Source organism: Phoca vitulina, unplaced genomic scaffold (genome assembly GCF_004348235.1).
Source record: "Phoca vitulina isolate PV1807 unplaced genomic scaffold, GSC_HSeal_1.0 scaffold1, whole genome shotgun sequence".
In the NCBI taxonomy this organism is placed as follows: Eukaryota; Metazoa; Chordata; class Mammalia; order Carnivora; family Phocidae; genus Phoca; species Phoca vitulina.
This window is the reverse complement of record NW_022589704.1, coordinates 13,782,379-13,805,564: the sequence shown is the minus strand read 5'-3', so window position 1 is coordinate 13,805,564 and position 23,186 is coordinate 13,782,379. Positions and strand designations below refer to the sequence as shown.

The following is a 23,186-nucleotide window of genomic DNA, read 5'->3' as shown; positions in this document are numbered from 1 at the left end:
TAGAGTGAGTTGGTAGGATTGATAATTGACAATTTTCAATTAGCGACTAGCATAAGACATATATGTATAACACTCAACAAAGTACCCACACATCTATTTTATTCTTTAACTTTCATAACAACTTGCTCGGGGTAATCATGTCTTTCTCTTAAGAGTTTAAGTGATTGTCCCAAAGATATACCTAGTTGAGGCTTCAGGCAATTAGCAGGTATGGTTCTTTGTAACTCATGTACCGTTTCACCTAGATCTGATTTAACTGAATATGTTCAGGGATGAGTTCAGCCTACATGGAAGAGATGACTGTCTACGCAGTAACAGGGCAGAGAGGGATGTGGGTTGAGGAAGAGCTTTAGTGGTAGAATATCTGAAGACCTACAATTCCAACATTTAGAATTTCACTTTCTTGGGTTAAAGATTGTTGTTTGAGGATATTAATTTTCCTAGGAAACCATAGCACTCTCACCTAAAATCAGTCAGTGGCACTATAGCTTGAGATAACTTGATGTTAGCCTTTGAGCGGGGTTCACTCACGGATGGCAAAGACACAGCAGGTAGGCTGCCATTCCTAGCTCCCATGCCCAGCACGTAGCTAGTGGCTCATACCTTCTGGGAGCAGAGCTGGCCTCACATAATCCTCCCCAACCCAGCATTCCAGGCAACAACCTACCTTTGATTGGAATTGGCATTTGAATCGGAACCCATTTGGAAAGAAGGCAAGCACAGACAGGGAAGGTGTGGGTTTTCTACCTAAGGAAGATAGGGCTGGGTGGAGGGCTAGTGTAGAGACTACAGTGAGGCAACATTGGGTGAATGGCTGATGGGGAGGGCATGGGAATCTAAGGGAACTGGAAGCAAAGATGAGCTGGGAAGCTTCCAAATGAAAACATCATGTCATTAATAATTTTGCCTAAATTTGTTCCTATGTGTATATGTATTTAGTGCCAAATACTTTAGTAGCAAATCCCTGCTGAGGCTGAGAACTGAAAAGAAACCAGAAAGCAGTAAACTCTGATATTTTAAAAAATATTCCCTTAAAAAAGAGATTTGAAGACACTTGTTTCTACAATGACTTCTGGCCTCAAACCCATCTTTCCACAATCTGCTCTTTGTCCCTCTGCTCCCCATTCCCTGCCCTAGCATTTTTTCTGGAACTGCTTCATCCCAACAGAAGTTTGAGAACTGGGCTCCAAAACTCTGAAGTTCAGGTCAGTAATTTGAACTGCCAAGACCACAAAGAAGATTAAAACACAATGTGCTTTCAAGGAAGGCATGACATGGTTGGGAAGAACACACGGACACATGAAATGATAACTGACAACACAATTAAGAAAAGGAAAATGGGAGATTAAAGGTAATATGGCCAATGAAGGGCAGAGGATGAGAAAATCCAGATGAATAAGGATTATAAGCAAAGCTTCTGGGAAGCTGTTGACTTGATCCATTCCCAAAGAAACAGAGTCTATGTGGAGGTGTACATGCAGGAAATGTATTGAGAATCAGTGCCTCTTGGAAATCCTCTTCAGAGGATGAGTGGGCAGAGGGGGTTGCTCAAGTGTGATGTAGTTGCAAATGGCCTCTCATTTAGGAGCTGGGGAACCGAGGTGGCCTTTCAGAGTTGTCTTGAATTGGGCCAAGGAAGCCAGGCCTTTGCAGTTTCCACCATCAACCAATCATTGAGTGTAAGCTTCCTCTGGGCGGTGATGTGACCTTGGGCCAGAGAGACTCAGTTGAGAGCCTTTAGCTGCCAGGAGTATCAGCAGCTGGCCGAATGGGTGTCTCAGTCCTCAAGGATGGAGCTGGTGTAGTATCCTAGCATCTGCCACAGGTATGAATTCATCTAGTCCTGATGTCTATGGGTTGGATTTGTGTGGTTGGAAAAAAGGGAAAGGATCTCTCTGTCAGAAGGAGGCACAAGATAGGTTTCTTTTTTTTTTTTCCCAAGTGAGCAGAACACTGTGGCTCTAAGTGAAGGGTATGTGTAGGAAAACAGGCAGGATAAGAAACTAGGAGGAGGGCCAGGGGCTTCCTGCAGAGAATCTTGAACATTAGTCATGCCTGTACGTCATCATTTTCTGAACAAAATATCACATTTCAGCATATAATATCTATTTTTAAATATACACAATTTCTCACTGATACAAATGTAGGAGTGGAGGATATGGGACCACTTGTAATATGAACAAATTTAAAGTGTGATTTGGGATCATTTGTCACATTTGTTTTCAAATTTGTTTCATTTCCTAACTGGTCATAAGAGTACTGACTATATATCTATATCTATATCTATATCTATATAGCTATCTATATATATATATATATATCTTTTCTTTTTATATTTCTGGAGTTCAACTATACTATAAGATGAAAAGTCAGTCAACAAGTATGGTAAAATCTTGCAGAACAGGGTCCAGGGTTTTGAAAGCTGATACTTCCCTGTAACCTGTTCTCCATTTTTCAGAAAACTATATGTCATTCTGAAGGAAAAAGGCTAATTGACCCATTTGTATTGGTTTCTAAATGAAAGAGAACAGTTAAAATAGGGACATACTGTGGGGGTTTGGATAACGGGCACTTGTTTGTAAGGTGATTATTATAAAAAATGCAAGGACACGTTGATTTTTTTTTTACAGGCTGGGAATTTCGCACTATAAAATGAGAATGGAAAGAGAGTTAGCTACTGAGTGGGATGATGAATGGATGGTGGACAGAGCCAGGACTGAGCCCAAGCACTAGCTCCATATATTCTGTGTTGGATACTTTCCAGGGTAAATAATGAAAATGATGCCACTTGCCTTATTTTTATTCTTTCCATTTGTAGAACTGTGAAATTTATGATCATTTTTTTCTTTACTGAGCCTATTTTGAGGAGTTATTAATTTGGGTAAAATGCTGTAGATTGTTTTGAGAAAAGTTATATAAAGATAAAAAGAATATAAAATAAGAATTCAGTGTCTTGGCAACTGAAAATCAGGTCACTGGTTTACAAGACATCATCTTCTGCAAAGTACATTTTTAGGGGTAGTTAATTAGAGGACTCAGTAGTTTTATACCCCGGTGTGCTTAAGAATCACAAGGAGCTGGATATGGCTCCTAGGGGTTTCTATTTCAGAAGGTTTGATGGAGCTTGGAAATACACATTTTAAATTGTGTCCTGCCCAATTCTGAAACAGATGATCTGCTGTCCACATCTAGTGATCACTATGCTTACGTATAAAAAGCTTGTCTAACAGGGGTCTGCACATGCCTAGGTCTAGGCAGAAAATATAAATAAGAGGACTGATCTGGCATAAGTCATTCAGGGCCTGGTGCCAATGCTGGCAAGCTGGAAGGCACATGTAAAGGGTCAACAGTGCCTCAGTTTTAACTGATTGTTGTCATGTGGGAATGTGAATCCAGCATTGCCAGAGAGCCTGATTTTTTAACAGATGCCAAGAAGCTGGAATTTTCTATGTCTCTGATTATTTAAGGGTTGATATCTAATTGAAAAAACCTAAAGACACTGTGTGCCACAGATAAAACGTGTGTGCTGGCTTCAGTCTCTGAGAAGCCAGTTTGATGCATCTGGTCTAAAGAAGGAAGGAATACAAGGCTCTGGGATTGTGCAGGGTGAGTTTCAATGCTGTTAAGGCAGAGTGGTCTCAGTTCATTGTTTCTAGAGCAATTGTTTTTAGAGTTACTTGCTCTATGGGGTGCCTGGGCGGCTCAGTCAGTTGAGTGTCTGCCTTTGGCTCAGGTCATGATCTTGGGATCCTGGGATCTAGCCCCAGATTGGGCACCCTGCTCAGTGGGGAGTCTGCCTCTCTCTCTCCCTCTCACACTTTCTCTCAAAAAAAAAAAAAAATCTTCAACTACTTGATCTAGGAACTACTTTGGGGAAAACCACAGTGAAGTCATTGAACATACTGCTGCTTGTGCATAGAATATTTGGCATTTAACAAGAGTAAAAATATCTATTTTTTTTAAAGATTTATTTATTTGAGAGAGAGAGAGTGCACATGCACAAGCGTAAGGGGGGAGGGACAGACCGAAGGGGAGAGGATCCTCAAGCAGACTCTCTTCAGAGCCTGTCGAGGGGCTCGATCCCAGGACCCCAAGATCATGACCTGAGTAGAAATCAAGAGTTGGAACACTTAATGGACTAGCCACCCAGGTGCCCCAAAGATCCATTATTTTCGATTACTTCCTTAGAGATTTTATTTTCAGATTTGGACAGGGAGGCCATTGCTGACAGTGTCCTTGGGAAAGGGGGATGGATGGGTTGGGATGGGCTTAAGGACTTGAAACTAAAGCTGGGAATTGGGTGGGAACAGTGGCAGGGGCAGAGTCTTCCTGAGTTCTCGGGACAGTAATGATGAGGAAATTAGATGAGAGGACCAAAATTTTAACCCAGCCAGACATATACCCAGAGAGCTGGAATCAGAATGAAGCTGGGAGTGATACTTTGAATCAGAGGTCAGCTCATCACAGGGCTTTTTTTTTTTTTTTTAATAAAGCAGTAGACTTTATTTGAGAAAAGAGCAGTTACATGAATCTCGAGTGATCAGAGTTTTCATCTAAAATATCATTTTATCACTTCTGTGTTCACAGTATTTAAATATGTGTTGTAAGCTCTACCTTCCTTTGTGGCCCTCTGTGGACACTGGCTAATGGACTTTTGAAGGAGAAAGATGAACTCAGCCAAAGTCTCCTGATTGGAGGCTGGACCTTTGGAATGGCTGCTGAGTGTGAATATAAAATGCTAATTCCAGAGCTTGCCTTCTGCATCTGGGGGCAGCTCAGTTCAGCTGCACAGCTGCCGGTGTTGGCTGGGGGAGAGAGGTGAAATGTGTTAGTGGTTCCCAAACGTGGTTGAGCATCAGTCATGATTCATCCAGGATGAGCTCATAATGTTGTAGTAACAAACAGTCCCTGAATCTTGGGACCTTAATACAACCAAATGTACTTATTACTCAGACTATGTTGACAAGGTTAGTGGGGAGGGGTGGTGGTAGTGGTGGTGGTGGTGGTGTGTGTGTGTGTGTGTGTGTGTGTTTACGCTCACTGTGGTCACTCGGGGACTCAGACTGATAGAGGCTTCATTTCCATGTGGGTGCTTCAGTGAAGGGACTGGGCAGAGCCACTTACTGGCTTTTAAGTACCTGCCTGAAAATGACATATGTCACTTCTGCTCACATTTCAAAAGCAAGTGACATGGCCGAGTCTAACTTCAAAAGAGGCAGGAACATGCAATCCTACCATGAGTTTATATGGAATATTTGTGAAGAGCCCTATTAAATAACACAACCCTCAAGATTCTGATTCATTTTGTCTTCCCCAGTCATTCTACTAATGCAGATTTGGAAACCTCTGGCCTGTCTAGTTGATCTTTGGAGGAACTGCCCAGCCGAGGGAGTCCTTTTCTTAAATTCCTGAAGAGGCACCATATGTAGTGAGAGTAGGATTGCTTTCAGCAGACGTCCAGTCCGATGAACCACTTTTAGTAGCAACTCACCCACTCTTCAAGAGGGAGCCAAATGCAAAGTAACTGTATTTTTTATTTCTATTAACAACAAAATACTTACATAATTTCACTTTTGCTTTTAAAAGCACATATATTACAAATAAAGAAACTCCACAAACTTTAAAGATTAGTATTTATCAACACTTTTGTACACATACACAAATATTTTAATATAATGGTATCTGAAATGTTATTCATACAATTTTAGCACTGTCATAAGTATTAACTAAAAAGGTTCTTTTAAATTTGGTAAAAACCATATATTTTACAATCTTCTATTTACATTTGAAATGTGCTTAAATGTTACAAAAACATTCACTTTGACCTTTAAAATATGTGTACTAGGACTTGGTATTGAACATATTGTAACTGACAGCAAACTTAGGGTTTGCTTTTGAGCTACACATTCATTGGAGTTTCATGGCAAATATTCAGCTTGGCTTGATCAACGTTGCTCAAGAAAAAAAAAAAACAAATCATAAGAAATGTGCAAAACTGGAGGCTGGCAAAATTCTCAAGCTGGCGAGGTAAAAAATTATTAACACTATAAAAACTTCAAATAAATTAAATCTTTCTCTTCCCCGAGTTGAGCGGCAAATTCAGAAGGTTCCCTTCGAGGTGTGTCTGATGCAGCAGACCCCCCCTCAAACTTCCTCACTGGCTGAGATGGAGACGGTGGGCAGAGCCGGAGCCACCCTGCTAATGACTGGAGGGCAGGTTCGTTCCGCTCCGCGCTTTGACGGGTCGTCCCTGGACGTAATCTTCACAGGATGAAACGCAACACGACAAAACAAAACGAAAATACAGAGGTTCATGTTAATATTGCCAAGCACAAAATTAAAACCCAGAGCAGTGCTTTCTTTCTTCCCCATAGGGACACTGTGAGTTGTTGAAAATGAGCTTATCAGAGTAGTTCTGGAATTTTTTTCCAAGCCCAGGTCAGAAGCATTTTGGCAAGTTTTAAAATAGCTTTGCAGTACTCTTCAACTACCAGATATAAATTTATAAATAATGACTTTATGATTGTAGCTGAGTAATTCCAGAATTTCATTTTATTCTAGAGGTTTACAATTTATACTGTCAAAATACCCAAAAGGTGAAACACCTGAAGGCTCATTTAAATGTTTGCATTAATGGAAATATAAGAAAAAAATACACCTTGACCTGATTTTACTTTGAAAATAATATTAACATGTCTAAATGATACCTTCCTGTCATATAGGTGCAAATAATGGTATGTAAATACGATAACAACAGTAGAAACCCCAGGCATCTCTAAAGTGTATCTCTGTAAAGAAGAGACTTAATGAATATTTCAAATTTCTGGCTGTGAAGATTTTCCCGCTTACTTGACATGTTGCTATGGTTTAGCTTTAACCCTCCTCCAAGACAGATTAACAGTTCTGTTTGCACAGAGCACGAAGCATCTGGGTATCCTAGACTGCCAATAAATTCTCCTTACGATCAATGCCACAAGTTCTGCTTAAATAATTTGGGAAATAATGTGTCCGCAGAGTATCTGAAACTCCCAGAGAGATATGCCTTTGCGTCTTGCCTGCTTGGCACCATAACAGTGTGGATCCGATCCTTTCTCTGTATTTTATATTTAAGATTCGTTACTGCCATTGATTTCGCCATGCTATCAGCGTTAGTGCTGAAACAGACTCCAAGTGAGCGCCTTATATTTATGTTTCATCCAGTTATTTACATGTATCACCATTTTGGCCTCCATCAAAGGAGGCTTTTATGTTTTTGGCTACATATAAACTAGTGTGGTATTCTGGCTGCCTATAATATAAGGTAGTTGTTTGCCTGTCACTTTAGCCACCCCAACTGCTTCCTCCCAATATCTCCATTTTACACACTAGCATCCACTTTATCCTATTCCATCTCTTTCCGTATACTGAAGTTTCTTTCACTAAGCAGGTGGCTTCAGGATATCCTCTTAGCTATGACTTTTCTGGACACTCCTGGAGCAAATTGCATAATTAATTCTATTCCTATTTTTAAAAAATTTCTACGTCTATCTATTCTAACACTATTTCTATTTTTACAAGTAGAATTTCTCTCTTCACTGTAAGTATATATGTAAATTTTGCCAGAACATGTCATGAGTATAAAGGTATGTGAATGTATTCATGCATTACAAGATTGTGCTAAAATTTGACTACGTTTCCCTCCACTAGAGGAGCCCAACCATTATGGCCAGATTCCTTTTCATTAATAAAATTGAGAAAAGAAGCAAACAATTTTTTGTTGTTGTTGTAAAGCTGAACTGAGACAACACCCATTTTTTAAAATGCTAGGGACTTTACAGATCTTAATCATTGGTTAGCTCTTTCTGATTTCAGGAAGTTGTTCATTACAACCAACGAATAACACTTATCAATGGTTGTCAAGAAAATAGCTAATTTCACTCTAGGTATCTTATAGTTTTGCTATGGACAAACTTACACTTATGATTGATGATTATTAACTAGTTTCTCCTCTGGAATCTCTTTTACAGAGGTAGTAGTTAATACTTTGTCCTAATTTTAATCTAAGGTGGAAATGTGGAATGCCCGTATAATAGAGTAAATAATTTTTAAGGAAAACTTTTTTTGAAGTTATCATGTATGTTGTTGTCATTGTCCCATATATAAATACTGATGTGACAAATCCTCAGGACTAGGAGAAAGTTTATCTTTCCTGCCAACAGATCTGTTTTTTACTGAATAATAAGATCTGTGCAATCCATCCGTTTCTTTTCTTTGTATCAGTTTCTTTGTATCCATTTCTTTTCTTTGTATCAGTTGCCAGGAACACAAAGTCAAACTTTGCTTTTTTTAGTAAAGGAATTTTTTCCTGGAAAAAAATTAGTTTTCTCTCCTCCTAATCAGCTGGTTCTTATCTTTGTGTGAAAGATTTTTGTTGTTGTTGTTGTTGTTGTTGTTTTGTTTTGTTGTTGTTGCAATTTGAGGTATACTGAATCTTTGGTTCGGATACAACTGACCTCAAATACATTTTACAAATTGGTAGAGTACGAATTTTCTTTTTAAAAGCTAAGTTGTTGGGGTGTCTGTTTGGCTCAGTTGGTAGATCATGCAACTCTCAATTACAAGATTGTGAGTTAAAGCCCCATGTTGGGCATGGAGCCTACTTAAAAAAAATAAAAGGTAAGCTTTTAACTTTAATCAGCAGGCTTTTTTTTTCTTTTTCATATCAGCCTATCTTGAATGGAAATAAAGTTGTTCTAATTAAATAAACACTCAGACAACACTAGCCCCACTATGGAGGTGTCTGGGGGAATATGAACAACTAGGAAGAGAGAGGCAGACCAAAAGGCCACAAAGGACAGTGTAGACATAAGGAAAGAAAAACATACCACTTTTGCTTATAGTACTGAGGGAAATACTAGACACAGAGGAACAGAAGCTGTACAGACATGGACCGCGACAGAGCTGCCAGGAAAAAAAGAGAAAAGCATTTTTTCGCCTGAAGTTTCAAGGTCAGATGCAATTTACAGTTGGAAACAAGCATTTCCTCACCACCTTTTCCAACTTTAAGATCCATCGCTTGTTCTTTTTGTTTCACTCTCACATGTATGATTACCCCCATGCAATCGAGGCATCTCTCTTGAGTTTTTAATTCCCATCACCCCTTCATGATCCCAAACCATTAATAACAATCCCTCATTGAGGAACCCTATCCGGGGAGATTAATGATCTCCAACATAAATCAATTAACCAACTTCTTCCTCTAGCTACTTTGGAGAGTTTAAAATGTGAGTAAAAGGAGATGGAAAAGAAGAAAAGAGAAACAATGAGAAATGCACTTGGAAGAAAACATGCATGGGATATATTTCATGCTTTGTGAATAGTGTTGATAGTGCTAGGCCCTTTAAAGAAACGAAGGGCTACTAATTTTTAATGAGTGGCTACTATGCATGAGGCACTGTTAGATTATTCAAATGTTCCTGCTCAATTATTCTGTAAAGAGCACATCTTACTCCTGGAGGAGACCATGGGTAGTAAGATGTCCAGGTCGAGTGCGAGAGTTGATGGGTGCTGGGAAGCCAAAGAGTGGCCCTTGGCTTTTGACCACTTGATTCTCAGCAACTCAAAAAGTACTGTGATTAATGAATATCCAGATTTTGTGCACAGCCTTATGGAACATGCTGGATGCATGGATGATCTGCTGGTGGGGTAGAGGATTAAGTTTTACCCAATTCTGCACATCTTCAGGAATTCCCAGCCTGGGTAGATGCAGTCTCGTCCTTACAAAGCCGTGACCCTAGACCTGGTGTTCTTCCTGAGTATGGGGCAGAGACCCCTGGTGGCAGACTGTGGAGCTGCACCTCACAGCCAGGGCCTTGTGAGGTCCTACATCAGGGGTGACAAGGAGAGGCAGCAAACCTAGTGGAATGTCACCCAGTGTTCCTTGGTGTCTAAAAGGTTCTATCTATTCTAGAAAACCAACTGCTCATATGGTTTGGATAAACATACTGAAAACGTTGGAAATTACCTGGATTCTCATCTTTTTTTTTTTTTTCTATAGATTTTTTTCCCCAACCTGATTGCTGCTTTGAGAGGCAAAGGGTGTTGTACATGGAGGAGTGAGCAACTCCGCGCTCATGGTGTTCATGTAAGAGAAGAGACATTTACAGTCCTTCTGGCACTGGGGATAGAATGAACAGTTTCTATGCACCGGCAGCTTGGGCCACCTCAAGCCAAGTCTTACCTGCTCATTCATGACTGTGGAGAGTTCACTGAGCATGTCCTTATAATGGGACCTCAGTTCTTCCTGGTACTCCAGCTGATCCTCCTTGATGAGCCGCTCGTTCACATCAAGGGCCTGCCCACATGCATCTGCAAACTGCCTTTAGTGACAGCAAAAAACAAATTACCAATCAGCTGTAGACAGGGGCGGCTCCAAGTCAGGCTGCGGAGAGAGTCTGCTCCCTGGAGGAGGTGAGCTCAGGCGGCTCCTGCCTGAAGGCGCTCCAGAACATTCCAACACAGAAAAACTTACCTGAAGATTTCCTTCAAAAGTTTTACTTGGTTGTCAGGGTACCTCTTTGCATTGGTTTCTTCAAGAAAAGCTCGTGCGTAGGCCATTGGCCCAGCATTAACCTATTGGGGAGAAGAGAATTGGCTGAGGAAGATGCCATCTCTTCCGTGGATGGCGCCTTCTCCACCACAGGAAGGAGTAGCACCAATCCCACAGCACCCAAATCCTCTCACAGAGCCCGGTGATCTACTGATGTGCTCTCTTACCTGCTGTCCCCCGACTCAGGAGTCAGTAAGCTGCGGAAGGACGCATCTGAGAGCTGTACTCCACGGTCACCCTTCGCAAACTGTCACTTGCCCATAGTTTCACATTTTTGTCATATCTGCACTCGGCTTGCCCCGTTATTTTTGCACTATCTTTGAAAACTAGACTCATTTTTATTTACTGAAATACATTTTATTTTAACATCTGTGAAATCAACTGTTTGATGTGCTACTTTTTTTTTTTCTATTCACCAGACAGTGAACGCGGATCTATTAGTAAGAGACATTCCACGGTGGTGATGGTGTATGCGCCGCCCCAGGAAACACTGTTTGGCTGTATTGCATTTGGCAGTCCGGCCTAGATTCTGGCCGGAGGATGAATTTATCAGATTTGCTGAATGAATGCACAATGCCAGGTCCCGTTCACGCGCACACACATGAGTAGGCTCACACTCGTGAAGGAGTCCATATTCTTTAGAGTTTATAGCCTTTTACTGTGACTGTGGGGCTTGGAAGGAATAAGGTCACAGAAGGAAGCTAATACTGTATTGGAGCTGTCTTCACATGCCCTTGCGGGCCAGGGATCGCCCGCATGGTAGGATGAGTAAACGTTATGGATACTCTCCTCTGCTTCTCCAGATCCAGAGTCCACTTTCCTCGACACAGCTATGTGCTGAATGAAGCTGTTTTGTCTGGAGTATAAGAATGATTCTTTTGCCTTCTGGCTTTAAAAGATTTATTATTATTACTATTTTGAGTCAGCCATGGGGGAAAAACGAGAGGGAGGTAGCAGGTCAATATCAGGATCAGCATTACCGATTTTTCCTTTTGCCTTGGGCTCCAGTGTAGTTCCACATGGCATGGTTACTGGCCTGCCTTTATTTAAAATGTGAACACTTGGTTCATTATAAATTTTTGGCATTATTTTTTTATTTTTAAAAAATACTGCATTAATATTATTTTATCTTGGGTACTGAGCCTTTTGATGCCCACTTAAATTCTGTGCCCAAGGTGAGTGCCTCACCTGTCTCTCCCTAGTCTCAGCTGGTCAGGGTCTTTTTGGCCCCAGGGTTTCCTCCTTGTGGTCCTCTATCTAGCAGAGGCATGCCTGTCTGTCTCAGCAGCTGGCTCTCCCAGCTCTCTCTGTGCTTCCATTCACTCTTCTCTCCCCTCAGTGTTCAGGGGGTAACATTCTTGCTAGCTTCTGCGCCCACCTTGTTGGTTTTCCTAAATACTGCTTATGCTTTTGCAAACAGTCTGTTTGTTATATTTTCTTTAATCAACCACTGCGAGCAGGCCATCTGCTTCTTCTCAGGCCTCTGATAGTCAGATAAATCCCAACACACATCTTATGAACTAATACACATTTTTAAAAATTTTGTTTTTGAACACTTTCATAAGGCTCTTACTGACAGATATTTATGGAAGAGCCATATTTATTATTCAATTAATAATAATTGATTATTATTAACAATTAATTCATTGGTTAGATTTTAGAATATAGAACGTAGTTTATCCAGAGAAGATGGGAGAGGATTGAGGATGAAGAAATTTTATTTCGGCTAAAAAAAAAAAAAAAAAGGTTATCTCCTGGTGTTTGGCACCATCCATGTGTATTTACAGCGAAACAAGATTTTAAAGACTCAGATAAAGTAGCTGGATGGTAGCACACAGAGAACAGTGTCTCTTATCCCCTTTGTAAAAAATTTCTAGGGCGTTTTATACCAGGTTCCACTTTATACCAAGTACGTCTCCACTCTGAACGTGCCTACCTTCACGCTGACACTTCCTTGGACTTTGAGCTGCAGTCTGATCATGTCCACCTCGTCCATCGTGCAAAGCTGGTTAAGCTCAGAAACTTTCTTGGACATCTCATCAATCGCCACTTCGATAGGATTCAGTTCTGTGCTCGACTGGCTTATGACTTGTATTCTCTTCTTCACATATGGGAACAAGTGACTCGCTGCACAAAAGCAATGCAGGAGAATGTAAAGGTTGAGGGTTAGTGAGTCCGGGGTGCCCCTGAAGGTCTAGATGATATTCTCTTTTTTTTTCTTTGCACACAGCACCTTCCACCCTGCATGGTTTCTGTATATGTGAGTTATTTTCCTCCGGTGTATCATGGTGTCTCACATCTCTTAGCTTTGGGCCCAGCTACTGTCGCCTGGCTTGCTTTTCCACATTCAGCTAGCCAACAAATCCTCATCTCGGGGCTGGGTTAAGGCCTTTCGAGTCTCGAAACACTGGAAAGATTATAGCTCCGCCCCCCCACTTATAATTCAAATAAAAACAATACTAAACCACACTAAATAATGCTTAAATGTATACTCAATAGCTTATAATATAATAGCTTTGTTCTAACTTTTTGATGATAAATATTCTGGAAGAGTTTACCGAAGATGAATATTTCCTATGATTTGGGTCACTGCTATTCTTGTATCTATGGCACAATCCAGGACTGCTCATCTCTCAAGATTCATCCAGAACACCTTTGCTCATCTTTCTCTTTGGTCTGCTTTAGGAGCCCCCCTACCCCACCCCAGGCCGATTTCCCGTGCCTTCCCATTTTCTTTCTCATGCTATGCTCACCTGGATTTCTTGCTTTACTTGGCTTTCTCCTACCAGACCATGACCACCTTGAGGGCAAGACTCGTGGTTCATTTATTTAAATTCCCAGAAGAGTGCCCAGCACCTCGCAGGCCCTCATGGCATGTTTGCTGAATGCGCGAAAGGATGACCAGCTCATAGAACAGATCTAGACGGTATTGGAAGGGATGTGGGAGGTCATCCCCTGCCTTCAGTTTACACACGAGAAGCCTGAATTCCAGAGTGGTTTAGAAGCTGGCCCCAAAGCACACAATTCTGTGAGCTGCTAACCCTGAAGTAACTGGGGGCAGGCTCAGGGAGAGAGCAGCGGGAAGTTCCCAGGATGCGGACACCATGACCTTGACGGTCGGAACGTCTAAAGGGAAGAGGTGCATCAAGTAACTCTACTGAGAATGTCTCTTCTCGACTTCCCAAGGGAGGGGAAAGCAGGGCTTCCTGGCAAACATTTCTGTTAACCAGTCCTGGGTACTTGTTGGCCAGCCTGAAACCCCGCGAGAGCCACCAGGCCCCCGGAAGAGAGGGATGCGCACGGCGGCCGGCACTTACTGGTCAGGACCGTGCGCCGCTTGCACTGCTCCTCCACCCCGCCATGCTTCTTGCCCGACAGTGTGAAGGGCGTCTCGAAGACGAAGCGGTTGATGTTGTGGTGCATTTCGAAATCCGTCTTCCGGTCCTCGATTTCCTTTTCCTCAAAGAACGGCGTGACATAGGTCACCTGGATGTAGGCATACTTGGGGTCCAAATCCTTGGGGTTTACCTGGGTTAACACAGTATGCAGGAAGAAGGAGTGGTGAGCCCCAGGTGCTCCGGGAAGCAAGCAGGAAGCTCTGCGTTCCCCCAGCTGGCATCCCGAGGGGCCTGTCCCTGTTCCCTTGGGGAAAGATAGGCGATCGGATCATTTCAGAGCTGGGTGAACTGAAGCGACAGGAAGGGGAACTTGGCTGGACCGTGGTCAAGACGGCGGCAGAGGTAGGATTGGAGCCAGCCCTCCAAGGAGCTGAGGTTCTTGGAAACCTAAGTACCTGCCTAGGGCATATCATTTAATCTTTGATCTTCTTTCTCTTCTGGAATGAATGCCCCTTACCTTTGTCTAGAATACAAGCTTCTTTTTTTTTTAATGTGATTTTTTTTATTATGTTAATCCCCATACATTACATCATTAGTTTTAGATATAGTGTTCCATGATTCATTGTTTGTGCATAACACCCAGTGCTCCATGCAGAACGTGCCCTCCTCAATACCCATCACCAGGCTAACCCATCCTCCCACCCCCCTCCCCTCTAGAACCCTCAGTTTGTTTTTCAGAGTCCATCGTCTCTCATGGTTCTTCTCCCCCTCCGATTTCCCCCCCTTCATAGAATACAAGCTTCTTGAGAGTAGAAATATATCTCTTAGGTTGCTGGAGTGGTGGGGGGTGGGAGGGATGGGGTGGCTGGGTGATAGACATTGGGGAGGGTATGTGCTATGGTGAGCGCTGTGAATTGTGTAAGACTGTTGAATCACAGACCTGTACCTCTGAAACAAATAATACATTATATGTTAAAAAAAAAAAGATAGCAGGAAGGGAAGAATGAAGGGGGGAAATTGGAGGGGGAGACGAACCATGAGAAACTATGGGCTCTGAGAAACAAACTGAGGGTTCTAGAGGGGAGGGGGGTGGGGGGATGGGTTAGCCTGGTGATGGGTATTAAGGAGGGCAGGTACTGCATGGAGCACTGGGTGTTATACGCAAACAATGAATCATGGAACACTACATCAAAAACTAATGATGTAATGTATGGTGATTAACATAACCTAATAAAAAAAAAAGTATTTTGAAACAAGTATTAAAAAAAAAAAAAGAAATGTATCTCTTGGTCCCTCTAGAATTCAGCCTTGTATCTAGACTGGGGCCATGGGCTCTGGGCTTGTAATGTGGAAGGAGGTTCTTTGTTTAGGGGATTAACTGATTTGCCTATCTAATGAGTGCCAATATTTTTATGTCCCAGTCTTTGGGAAATCTCAGAGAGGCCTGTCAGCTTAGGCTCTTTTTCTCTAATTCTTTTATCTGCAATAAATCGTCCTAGATAGTTTCTTTACTAACTCTGCTTTGGTGAATAGGCTTCTCAAACAGCAAGGAAGGCAGGTTGGGGTCCCCAAGAACAGCCAGGGAATGGCTCTTGCTGTTTTTCAAGGGTGGAAGAGATGAGACTCAGCCTCTTTTCTAATGATTTCTGGAAGAATTTTCCAACTTCCTCCAGCTTTCTCCATCTGTTTACCCACTCACTGCCTATCTGATTCCAGAGATTTGAGGAAGCTCGAGAACTTCTTTGTAATGCTCCTAAAAATTATACTGTAAGATGATTGTAGATAGATGCACTGTAGATAAATACATTGTAAGATAATTGTAACCACTTTACGGATTTAAAAAAACAAAAAGAAAGGAGATTCAGAGTGGCCACTCAGTTTCTCCAAGAGGGATCACCAGCTGATAGGTGGTATTCTGGTGGAATGAAGACTCCGGTGGTCTGACACCAAATTCGACATTTTTCTCATCCCACTAGGAACTCTGTCTGTGCTTCCTATTTAGGAGAGCCACCGTGAGGGTGGTTCCAGTTCTGTCCACCTTCACGGGGAAGGGGATTGTACCTTTCCAGCTAAGGGGGAGAATGATGAGCACATTGTCACAACTTCTGCCCAGGCCCAGCAGTCTCAGGCCCAGACCCCTCCAAATATGAATTACGTAAAAGAGGACGGGGGAAAAAGACCTTTTCTTTTGTGGCCAGGAGCAGCCTGTACACTTGGTCAGAAATCAGCTTTTCCGGCTCCCTCGCTCTGCCACCCTCTTCTATCCACCCTGTGTTTCTAAGATCTGCCACGCTCTGAACACACCTCCCCCTTCCATTCCTCCTTGGCATCCCCTGTGCCGAGCTTCTCAGAACACCCTTTGCTTCCAGCAAACACCTTCTCACTCCGCAATTCCCAGAGCAAACATTCTCTGTGGAGCATTGCCCAGCCACGAATGAGCTGTTCAGGGAGCCCTGAGCTTTCGCCGTGTGACTTGGACCATGTCTCCTGTGGTACTTCACTGGACTCTATTTAATTAACTGTTTGCATGTATCCTTCTCTTCTTCTTCTTCTTTTTTTTTTTAACATTATTTATTTATTTGAGAGACAGAGCAGAATGAGCAAGAGAGAACACGAGTGGGGGGTGGGCAGAGGAAGAGGGAGAAGCAGGCTCCCCGCTGAGCAGGGGGCCCACGCGGAGATCATGACCTGAGACCAAGGCAGACGCTTAACCAACTGAACCACCCAGGTGTCCTGTATCCTTCTCTTCTTAACCCCATGTGAACTATGAGCTCTGAAAGGAAGAGACTCCATGTGTTCTAGCTCCTAGTTCTGGGCCTGGCATGCAGTAGGTACTTGATAAAAGTTGGCTAAATGAATGAAAGCATATTAGAAGATTTGCAGTAATCTAACCAGAGGATGTAAGTCCTTGCTTCATGGAGCCATGAGGAAGTAAAATAAATGTTCGCAGGTTAATACAAGTCTGCCACTGTCACAGAGGACAATTTCAAAATTGGTATGACTCCTGACTGAATAAATATGTTTTGCTGTTTCTTCCAACTCCAACATTGGGCCCAGTAGCTTTAACCCTTAGATTGCTATTCAAATGCAAATAACCTATGGCAGAAGTAGAGAATTCAGTAAATTGTTTCTAAGATTACCTAAAAGTTACTCGAATAAACATGTATAACTTTATTGACAAAAGAAAAAGAAATCACTAATCAACCAGCCAATAAACAAACAAACAAAACATCCAAAATAGTTGAGGTGCTTTACTTTGCACAGTCAGGCAGAAAATGAAAACTTTAACAAATATAGTTAAAAAATAAAAAAAATTAAGTCAATTCCTCACATTTGCGTAAATACTGATTTTCCTTTACCTTGTTGGAATCCTGGATTATCTTCACATTGTCTGCTCCGAATTTATCTGCATAGAGCTTGAGCAGTCTTTGGGAAATCTCAGAGAGGCCTGTCAGCTTAGGCTCTTTATAAATATACTCTTTACCTTCCTCCTCTTCAAAAAAGCCCTATGGGAGAGACGTAAGGAACCACCAACTTTATCAGGGAACTCGAATTGCAAATCACAAACAAAACAAAAACTCTTTAACAATACATCCAGTCTCTCGTCATCCAAGCCATTGATTAGCACCCTATAAAATTCACAATCAGAGAAAATGTCAAGTAAAGAAAACAAAATCTCATGTTAGAATCAGTCGTTAATGAAACACTCCCAACCAGGCCAAAGACCCTTATGAGATAATCTTACACATATTTTCTCTGTTTGTAGAAATCAGTGGTAAGACCTGCTTGCATATATTTTGGGAGAAGAATGCCCTCATGTGGCAGCCTTGGGTAGAACACAGGGTCTGGAGTAATTTTTGGCCTTTTTAAATAAGGTTTTCTGCACGTCTTTGAAACTAGCACAGGAAACTCTGCATGTCATGTAAAGGTATCTAGAGCTACGCGTTGCTATGCATCCCGCATCGTGTTCGATGTGAAGGCACCATACTTTGGATCGTTGTCACCACAGAAATGACATATGGTATGCTCCCAAATACTGCTATTTTAAAAATAACTGTAATATGTCTTCAGAGGCCCGATGCAACCATATGCAATTTCATCACTCAGTTGACTTTACTAATAGATCTTTTACATTTTTGCAAAGCTACAATTGGGATTGAAAATAATAACCATGCCATCGTTTTTACGCCCCAGGAGCAAATAGGTTTTAGCCTCTACTAATTGTAGTTGTCTGATTTGAAACCAGGGGAAGGTAGGATTCTATTATCTGAGGATAACTCAGTGAGGCAGTCTTCATAACTCCTTCTTTTTGAAGAGACACAGATGCATCTTTCCTGTGGAATACTTGTGAACTCAGAATACTAGATGAAGTCGGGAGTTAAGAACCCAAGCACATACGGTTTTCTCCTGGCTGCAGAATTTGCCTCGTGAAAACAGTTTCGAGTGCCAGGTGAAGATTCTGGAGGTCAGGAAGAATCTTAGCTATACTTTTTTTTGTTTTTATCACTTGTGACTAAAAAAAATATTCATTATATGTAAAAAAAAAACATGGATAAAGTGCTCTAAAGCTATCTTGTTGGCTCATGTGAGGTGATCTAAGAATAATGATCAAAGGGCATATATGTATGGGGCCTTATACTTACAAAGTATAAGGTGTGACCACCGCGAGCAGTGTACTTTCTATCATAAGTGGGCGCAACTGAAGACGACAAACAAGGCACGTTCATCAGCACAGGTTTTGTCAAGCAGGTGGTTGCCTGTTTCCTCGTGCATTTCCTAAATCGACTTTGGGCTTTTTAAAGACAGAGAAGGGTCTTTGTCCAACAGCACATATTCAGTGTTTAACACAGTGCTGGTCTTTAGGAACTTCACTCTACATTTGTCGAATGAGTACACAGATGAATGGAATAGTTCTCAGAGGGCATACATCTTAAAAGGGTATATTTGCACCAGGTAGAACTGGAAAAGGTTCCACGGATTTTAATCAAGATTTTTTATTGAACAATTTCTTTGAGAATGTTCAAGACCAAACACAGCTGAATATACGAGGGCCCTGACCCCAAACTGCTTTAAGAAGTGACTTGGAGTGTCGAGAGCATGAAAAGCAGCTTGCTGTCACTCCTCAAGCCTTGGTAGGGCTAAGTGAGGTCTGGCTCCGTTCCCACAGGACTTCCTGCCTGCCGTGATTTTTCCGTTGCTGTCTTTGTGAAGATTTGTCTGATTCAAGGTCAGAAGTTAGTGGCTAAAATTGACAGACTGACACATGAGAGAGAGAGACGGCTTCTGAGGGCATCAACCAGAACCCCCACAGGGCAAGAGCCGTAGCAACATTTACAACTTCCTTTTCGATAAGAAAAACGTCTCCAAGTTCCAGGAAAAGATTTTCTCACCACACTGTGAAAACGAGCACAAAGAGACATTTCGCTGCGAATTTTTTCCTCTCACAAATTTCTGAATCCAGGGTTAGCAGAAAAGGAGAGGTGGGAAGCAGGATTTTCTTGTCATTATTATGACGGCGTGGCCTTGGTCATGAGCCGTGACCTTCTTTCATCCCTGCTCCTTGATCTGGAGGATGGGAGATAGTAGAGACTCAGAAATCTAGTGCCTGGCACACAGTGGGCCTTTGGTGCGTGTTCGCCGTGACGAGGAGGAGAGCAATAAAGAACATTCTGTGTCACTAGAACGATCTGAGCTCTGACTAACGTGCAGGGAAACAGCTTAACTGAGTGCTTAAAAATACATACCTTCAGCTCCTCCCCCACAGACACTACAATTTTCCTTATTATAAAAGGTCTAATGATGTTGATTTCAGTATTTTGGCAAGTGATTGGTCAGAAAGAAATTGTGATTATTTATCTAGGTAGCCTGGAAGTATCAACCTGTTGGGACTATTTTCTAAAATAAGGAGGAAGGAGCTGGAGTAGCAGAATTAAAAATTTACTCGGCTGTCTTCCAGGGATCGTGTAAGAGCTTTGGGAGCCAGATCAATGGCAGCTCTGAAAGTATTTGGAATATGCGCCTACCTTTTACCCAGGGAAACTATCAAAGCATAGCCCACTGAGCCACAGGACATTGTCTTAAGTTTTCAATTTCAGCTCTGTCTATGAAATAAATGATTTATAACTAGGGACCCAGGTGATGAAAATCCAGGGGCAGTTTCTGTTTTATTTTAGCCCCAAGGTTATGAGGAGACTGCATTTCAAAGCAATGGGAAATGTGCATTTCCCTTGCTAGTTTGATTTTCTAAATGTCACTGTACAATGTGATAAATGTTCTGATCAGTCATCATTTGGAATTAGTACATATTCTAGTTAAACAAGGACTTTGAATCAGTAGAGTTAACATGCACAGATTATGGAACTGGAAGGCAATAGATTATGATAAAAATGCACTTCAGTAAACTGACAACTAACATCATTGACTCCTTCTTAGATGTTTTTGCAGGTTTTTGCAATGCCCCTGAATCATTATTGGGATGTCAAATATAGGGGCCCCTGCCATTATACTTAAGTAATTCGAAATTCACAAACAAAGGAATGCATCCAAGGAGGAACCTTGTGTATAAATGTGGGTCAGAAAGTGTTAATAATGGGCTAAATACTAAGAGAAGAGAAGAGAAGCTACAAGAATGCAGAGAAACGTTTTCATATAAATATAAACCTTTCTTTCTATACATAATTTGTATACTCATTATATGTATTAAAATATATATATTTTATATCAATGATTTTCATATAGGTGGGGAGCCAGAAGGATGTATCACAACCCAGAATGGAGAAGGGGTTTTTTTAAACTACACATACACCTTCCCTCCTCCTCTTAATCTCTTTTCTATCAAGATTCTGAGATACATCTACACCCATGTAGGCATGACTGAGAATCATGGACTCGATATCCCTTGGTCAACAGAAGAAAATTTCCTCCAGCCTTTCATTTATTCATTCCGAGAGCATCTGATGTTTTAAGTTATGCAATTGGCATTCACTTGCTTCCTTACATGCTAAATATCAGAGCCCAAGTATTTCATTGATTACAGCTGATGTTTGATCACTACTGTTGTTTCATTACTCTGGAAATGAATACTTGAGGGACACTTTGGAGGGTGCTGTATATAGGCTGCTCTGGGTAAAATTCTTTCTATAATCAATGATGCCAGGTATCGCATTAGAAAATTCACACTATGCAAGACTTGCATTTTTAAAGCTCCTGCCATGAAAGAACAGTTTCCAGCTTGTTTTCTATTGTCTGGCTCATTCAGACATAATATTAACTACTTAGCCAATACTATGTAATGAAAGCACTATGCACACGGGACACTAAGATATTTACCCAAAGGCCTTGTGGAGGCAAAGAGCCTACTGCATATTATATTCCCATGATCTTTGCAACATGATTGTGAGACATGCCAACTTGGATATTAAAGGATGAATTTCACAGAGACATACCATCATGAAAAAGAAATTATTTCTGACTATGGGGATTATGCTAATCAAGTAGTTAAGACTTTATCTTAGATCTTTGGAAACTTCATTCTGCACACATTCAGGGAAATGTTGAAATCTAGTTGGTATTTCTTTATCATCAAGTGTAAAGTGATGTGCACTGTCTGCTCCTGTTGCATACCATAGTTCACACTTTCCATTTGGTGTTCTGGGACAGGTATTTGAATTTCATTTGATGACTGAGGCTCTAAATGGCTGCGTAGGTTAGTTGACCCCCGTTAGTTTTTGTTCAAAGGCGGCTGGGGTTTGAGCTTATAAAGTACCATGCCTAGGCTTGTACTCAGGTCTGCAGATTTAACAAAACACTTTTAAGCTTAGGTTGGAATTTTTAATAAATGACAATCGAGAATACTGGCAGCATGTTAAAAAAAAAAAAAAAAAGCCAAGTGCACAATCAGCACACGTTATTGAGAAATCTGCAAAAAAACCAAAGTTAGGTCATTTGAAAGTAGCTCTTCCCAGTTCTTCCCCCTTGCCCCCCACTCAGTCTATTTAGTACAAGGGTTTTCAAGTATTCTTTTAGTAGGTGAGTTAGGGACCCATGACTCTCATTTTATAAATGAAGGTAGAAAATCCTGGTGGGGACATGGAGAGGGATTAAAGAATTACAAAAAAGTATGTAGTGGTCAGACGAGCAGAACCGAATGGACAAATAATGTGTGGATAATGAAGGAATTTGTCTTTCCAGCTTAATCAGCAATAATTATGTTGACTTATTGGTGAATCATTTTTGTAGATAAAAAATGACTGAATATAGGCACATTCACATGGTTCACAAAAGGAAGAAAATTCTTCTGTGTCACAGAGCTCTAGGCACCAGGACGTTATTTCTGCCTTTGCTGGTTTTCCAACATTTCTTATATCAGTTCTTTCTGCATCTTTAGGAGACTTCATCATGCTTTAGTCCACTGGTCATCTTTTGCGTTGAGCATTAAGACCATCACCACTGAGAAAGCTCAGACTTGCCACCAGAGAGAGCCCTGTTTCTCCACAATATGTGTGTGGAAAGGAGCAAGGTCCTTTCAGGAGCCTGGGAACGTGTCCATCAATGGCCACCACTCCAACTTCTAAAAATCTGACCATCGTGCCCTTTTTAATCAGCTGCAATTCCCAGTGGTCTGAAATGAGTAGACACTCTCTAATACTAAAGCTACTTTTCACGTACTGCAAATATGTGGTGCTCATATTTATTTGGCTGTGCGCACAAGGGTAAGTGTGTTTATGTAGGTTTTCAAACCACATTTACCTTTGTGTAGAATGATAATGTGTGAAAAGTAAATGATACATTTTTGTAATTCAGATAACTGGAATAAATACAATTTAGTTCAAGAAATGCAGGATGACTCCAAAATGAAGGGAAGCAGGATAATCTCACCTTTGTACCAAATGTTGATTTGTACACAAAAAGTTAAGGTTCAGTACACCATATGGAGGGAAGTGTGAGGATTATTAGAGCATGCAAACGGAGAGGGAGAGAAAACTTACCACAGCCTGGAACCATCAAGACCAAAAGAAGAAAAGAGTAAACATCCACATTAAAATCTGGTAGGAAAGCAGTAGGGTTTGTTTCTACCTGTTTAGTATCCCTATATTAGAGACCGGCTGGAGAAACCATCAGGTGGGCAATCTCACTTTCAAGATCGGGCTATTTATTCATGGCAGCTTATTACTTTTTTCATTGCCTGAAGGACTGTAGATTTGAATCTTGGTTGGCCGAGTAACCATCTTGTGTGTCACTTCTCTGGGTCTCAGTTAGCC

General features: G+C 41.4%; 1 protein-coding gene across 14 annotated transcripts in view; it reads right to left on the bottom strand.

The window, feature by feature from the left end:
- Positions 1-5,169: 5,169 nt before the first annotated feature.
- DOCK10 (dedicator of cytokinesis 10) overlaps positions 5,170-23,186 on the bottom strand; it is a 255,238-nt gene continuing 237,221 nt past the window's right edge. For 7 of the 14 annotated variants that reach the window (XM_032401125.1, XM_032401117.1, XM_032401135.1 and 4 more), the window contains 8 exons: positions 22,914-22,919; positions 17,286-17,432; positions 13,906-14,116; positions 12,525-12,715; positions 10,511-10,611; positions 10,220-10,358; positions 8,865-8,940; positions 5,970-6,261 (listed from right to left, as the gene is read on the bottom strand). In XM_032401125.1, coding sequence (XP_032257016.1) covers positions 6,200-6,261; positions 8,865-8,940; positions 10,220-10,358; positions 10,511-10,611; positions 12,525-12,715; positions 13,906-14,116; positions 17,286-17,432; positions 22,914-22,919 — 933 coding nt within the window. In that variant the 3' untranslated portion in view covers positions 5,970-6,199. Of the gene's footprint in view, positions 6,262-8,864; positions 8,941-10,219; positions 10,359-10,510; positions 10,612-12,524; positions 12,716-13,905; positions 14,117-17,285; positions 17,433-22,913; positions 22,920-23,186 lie in introns of all 14 variants that reach the window. The other 7 variants (XM_032401129.1, XM_032401123.1, XM_032401126.1 and 4 more) reach the window with 4 other exon arrangements.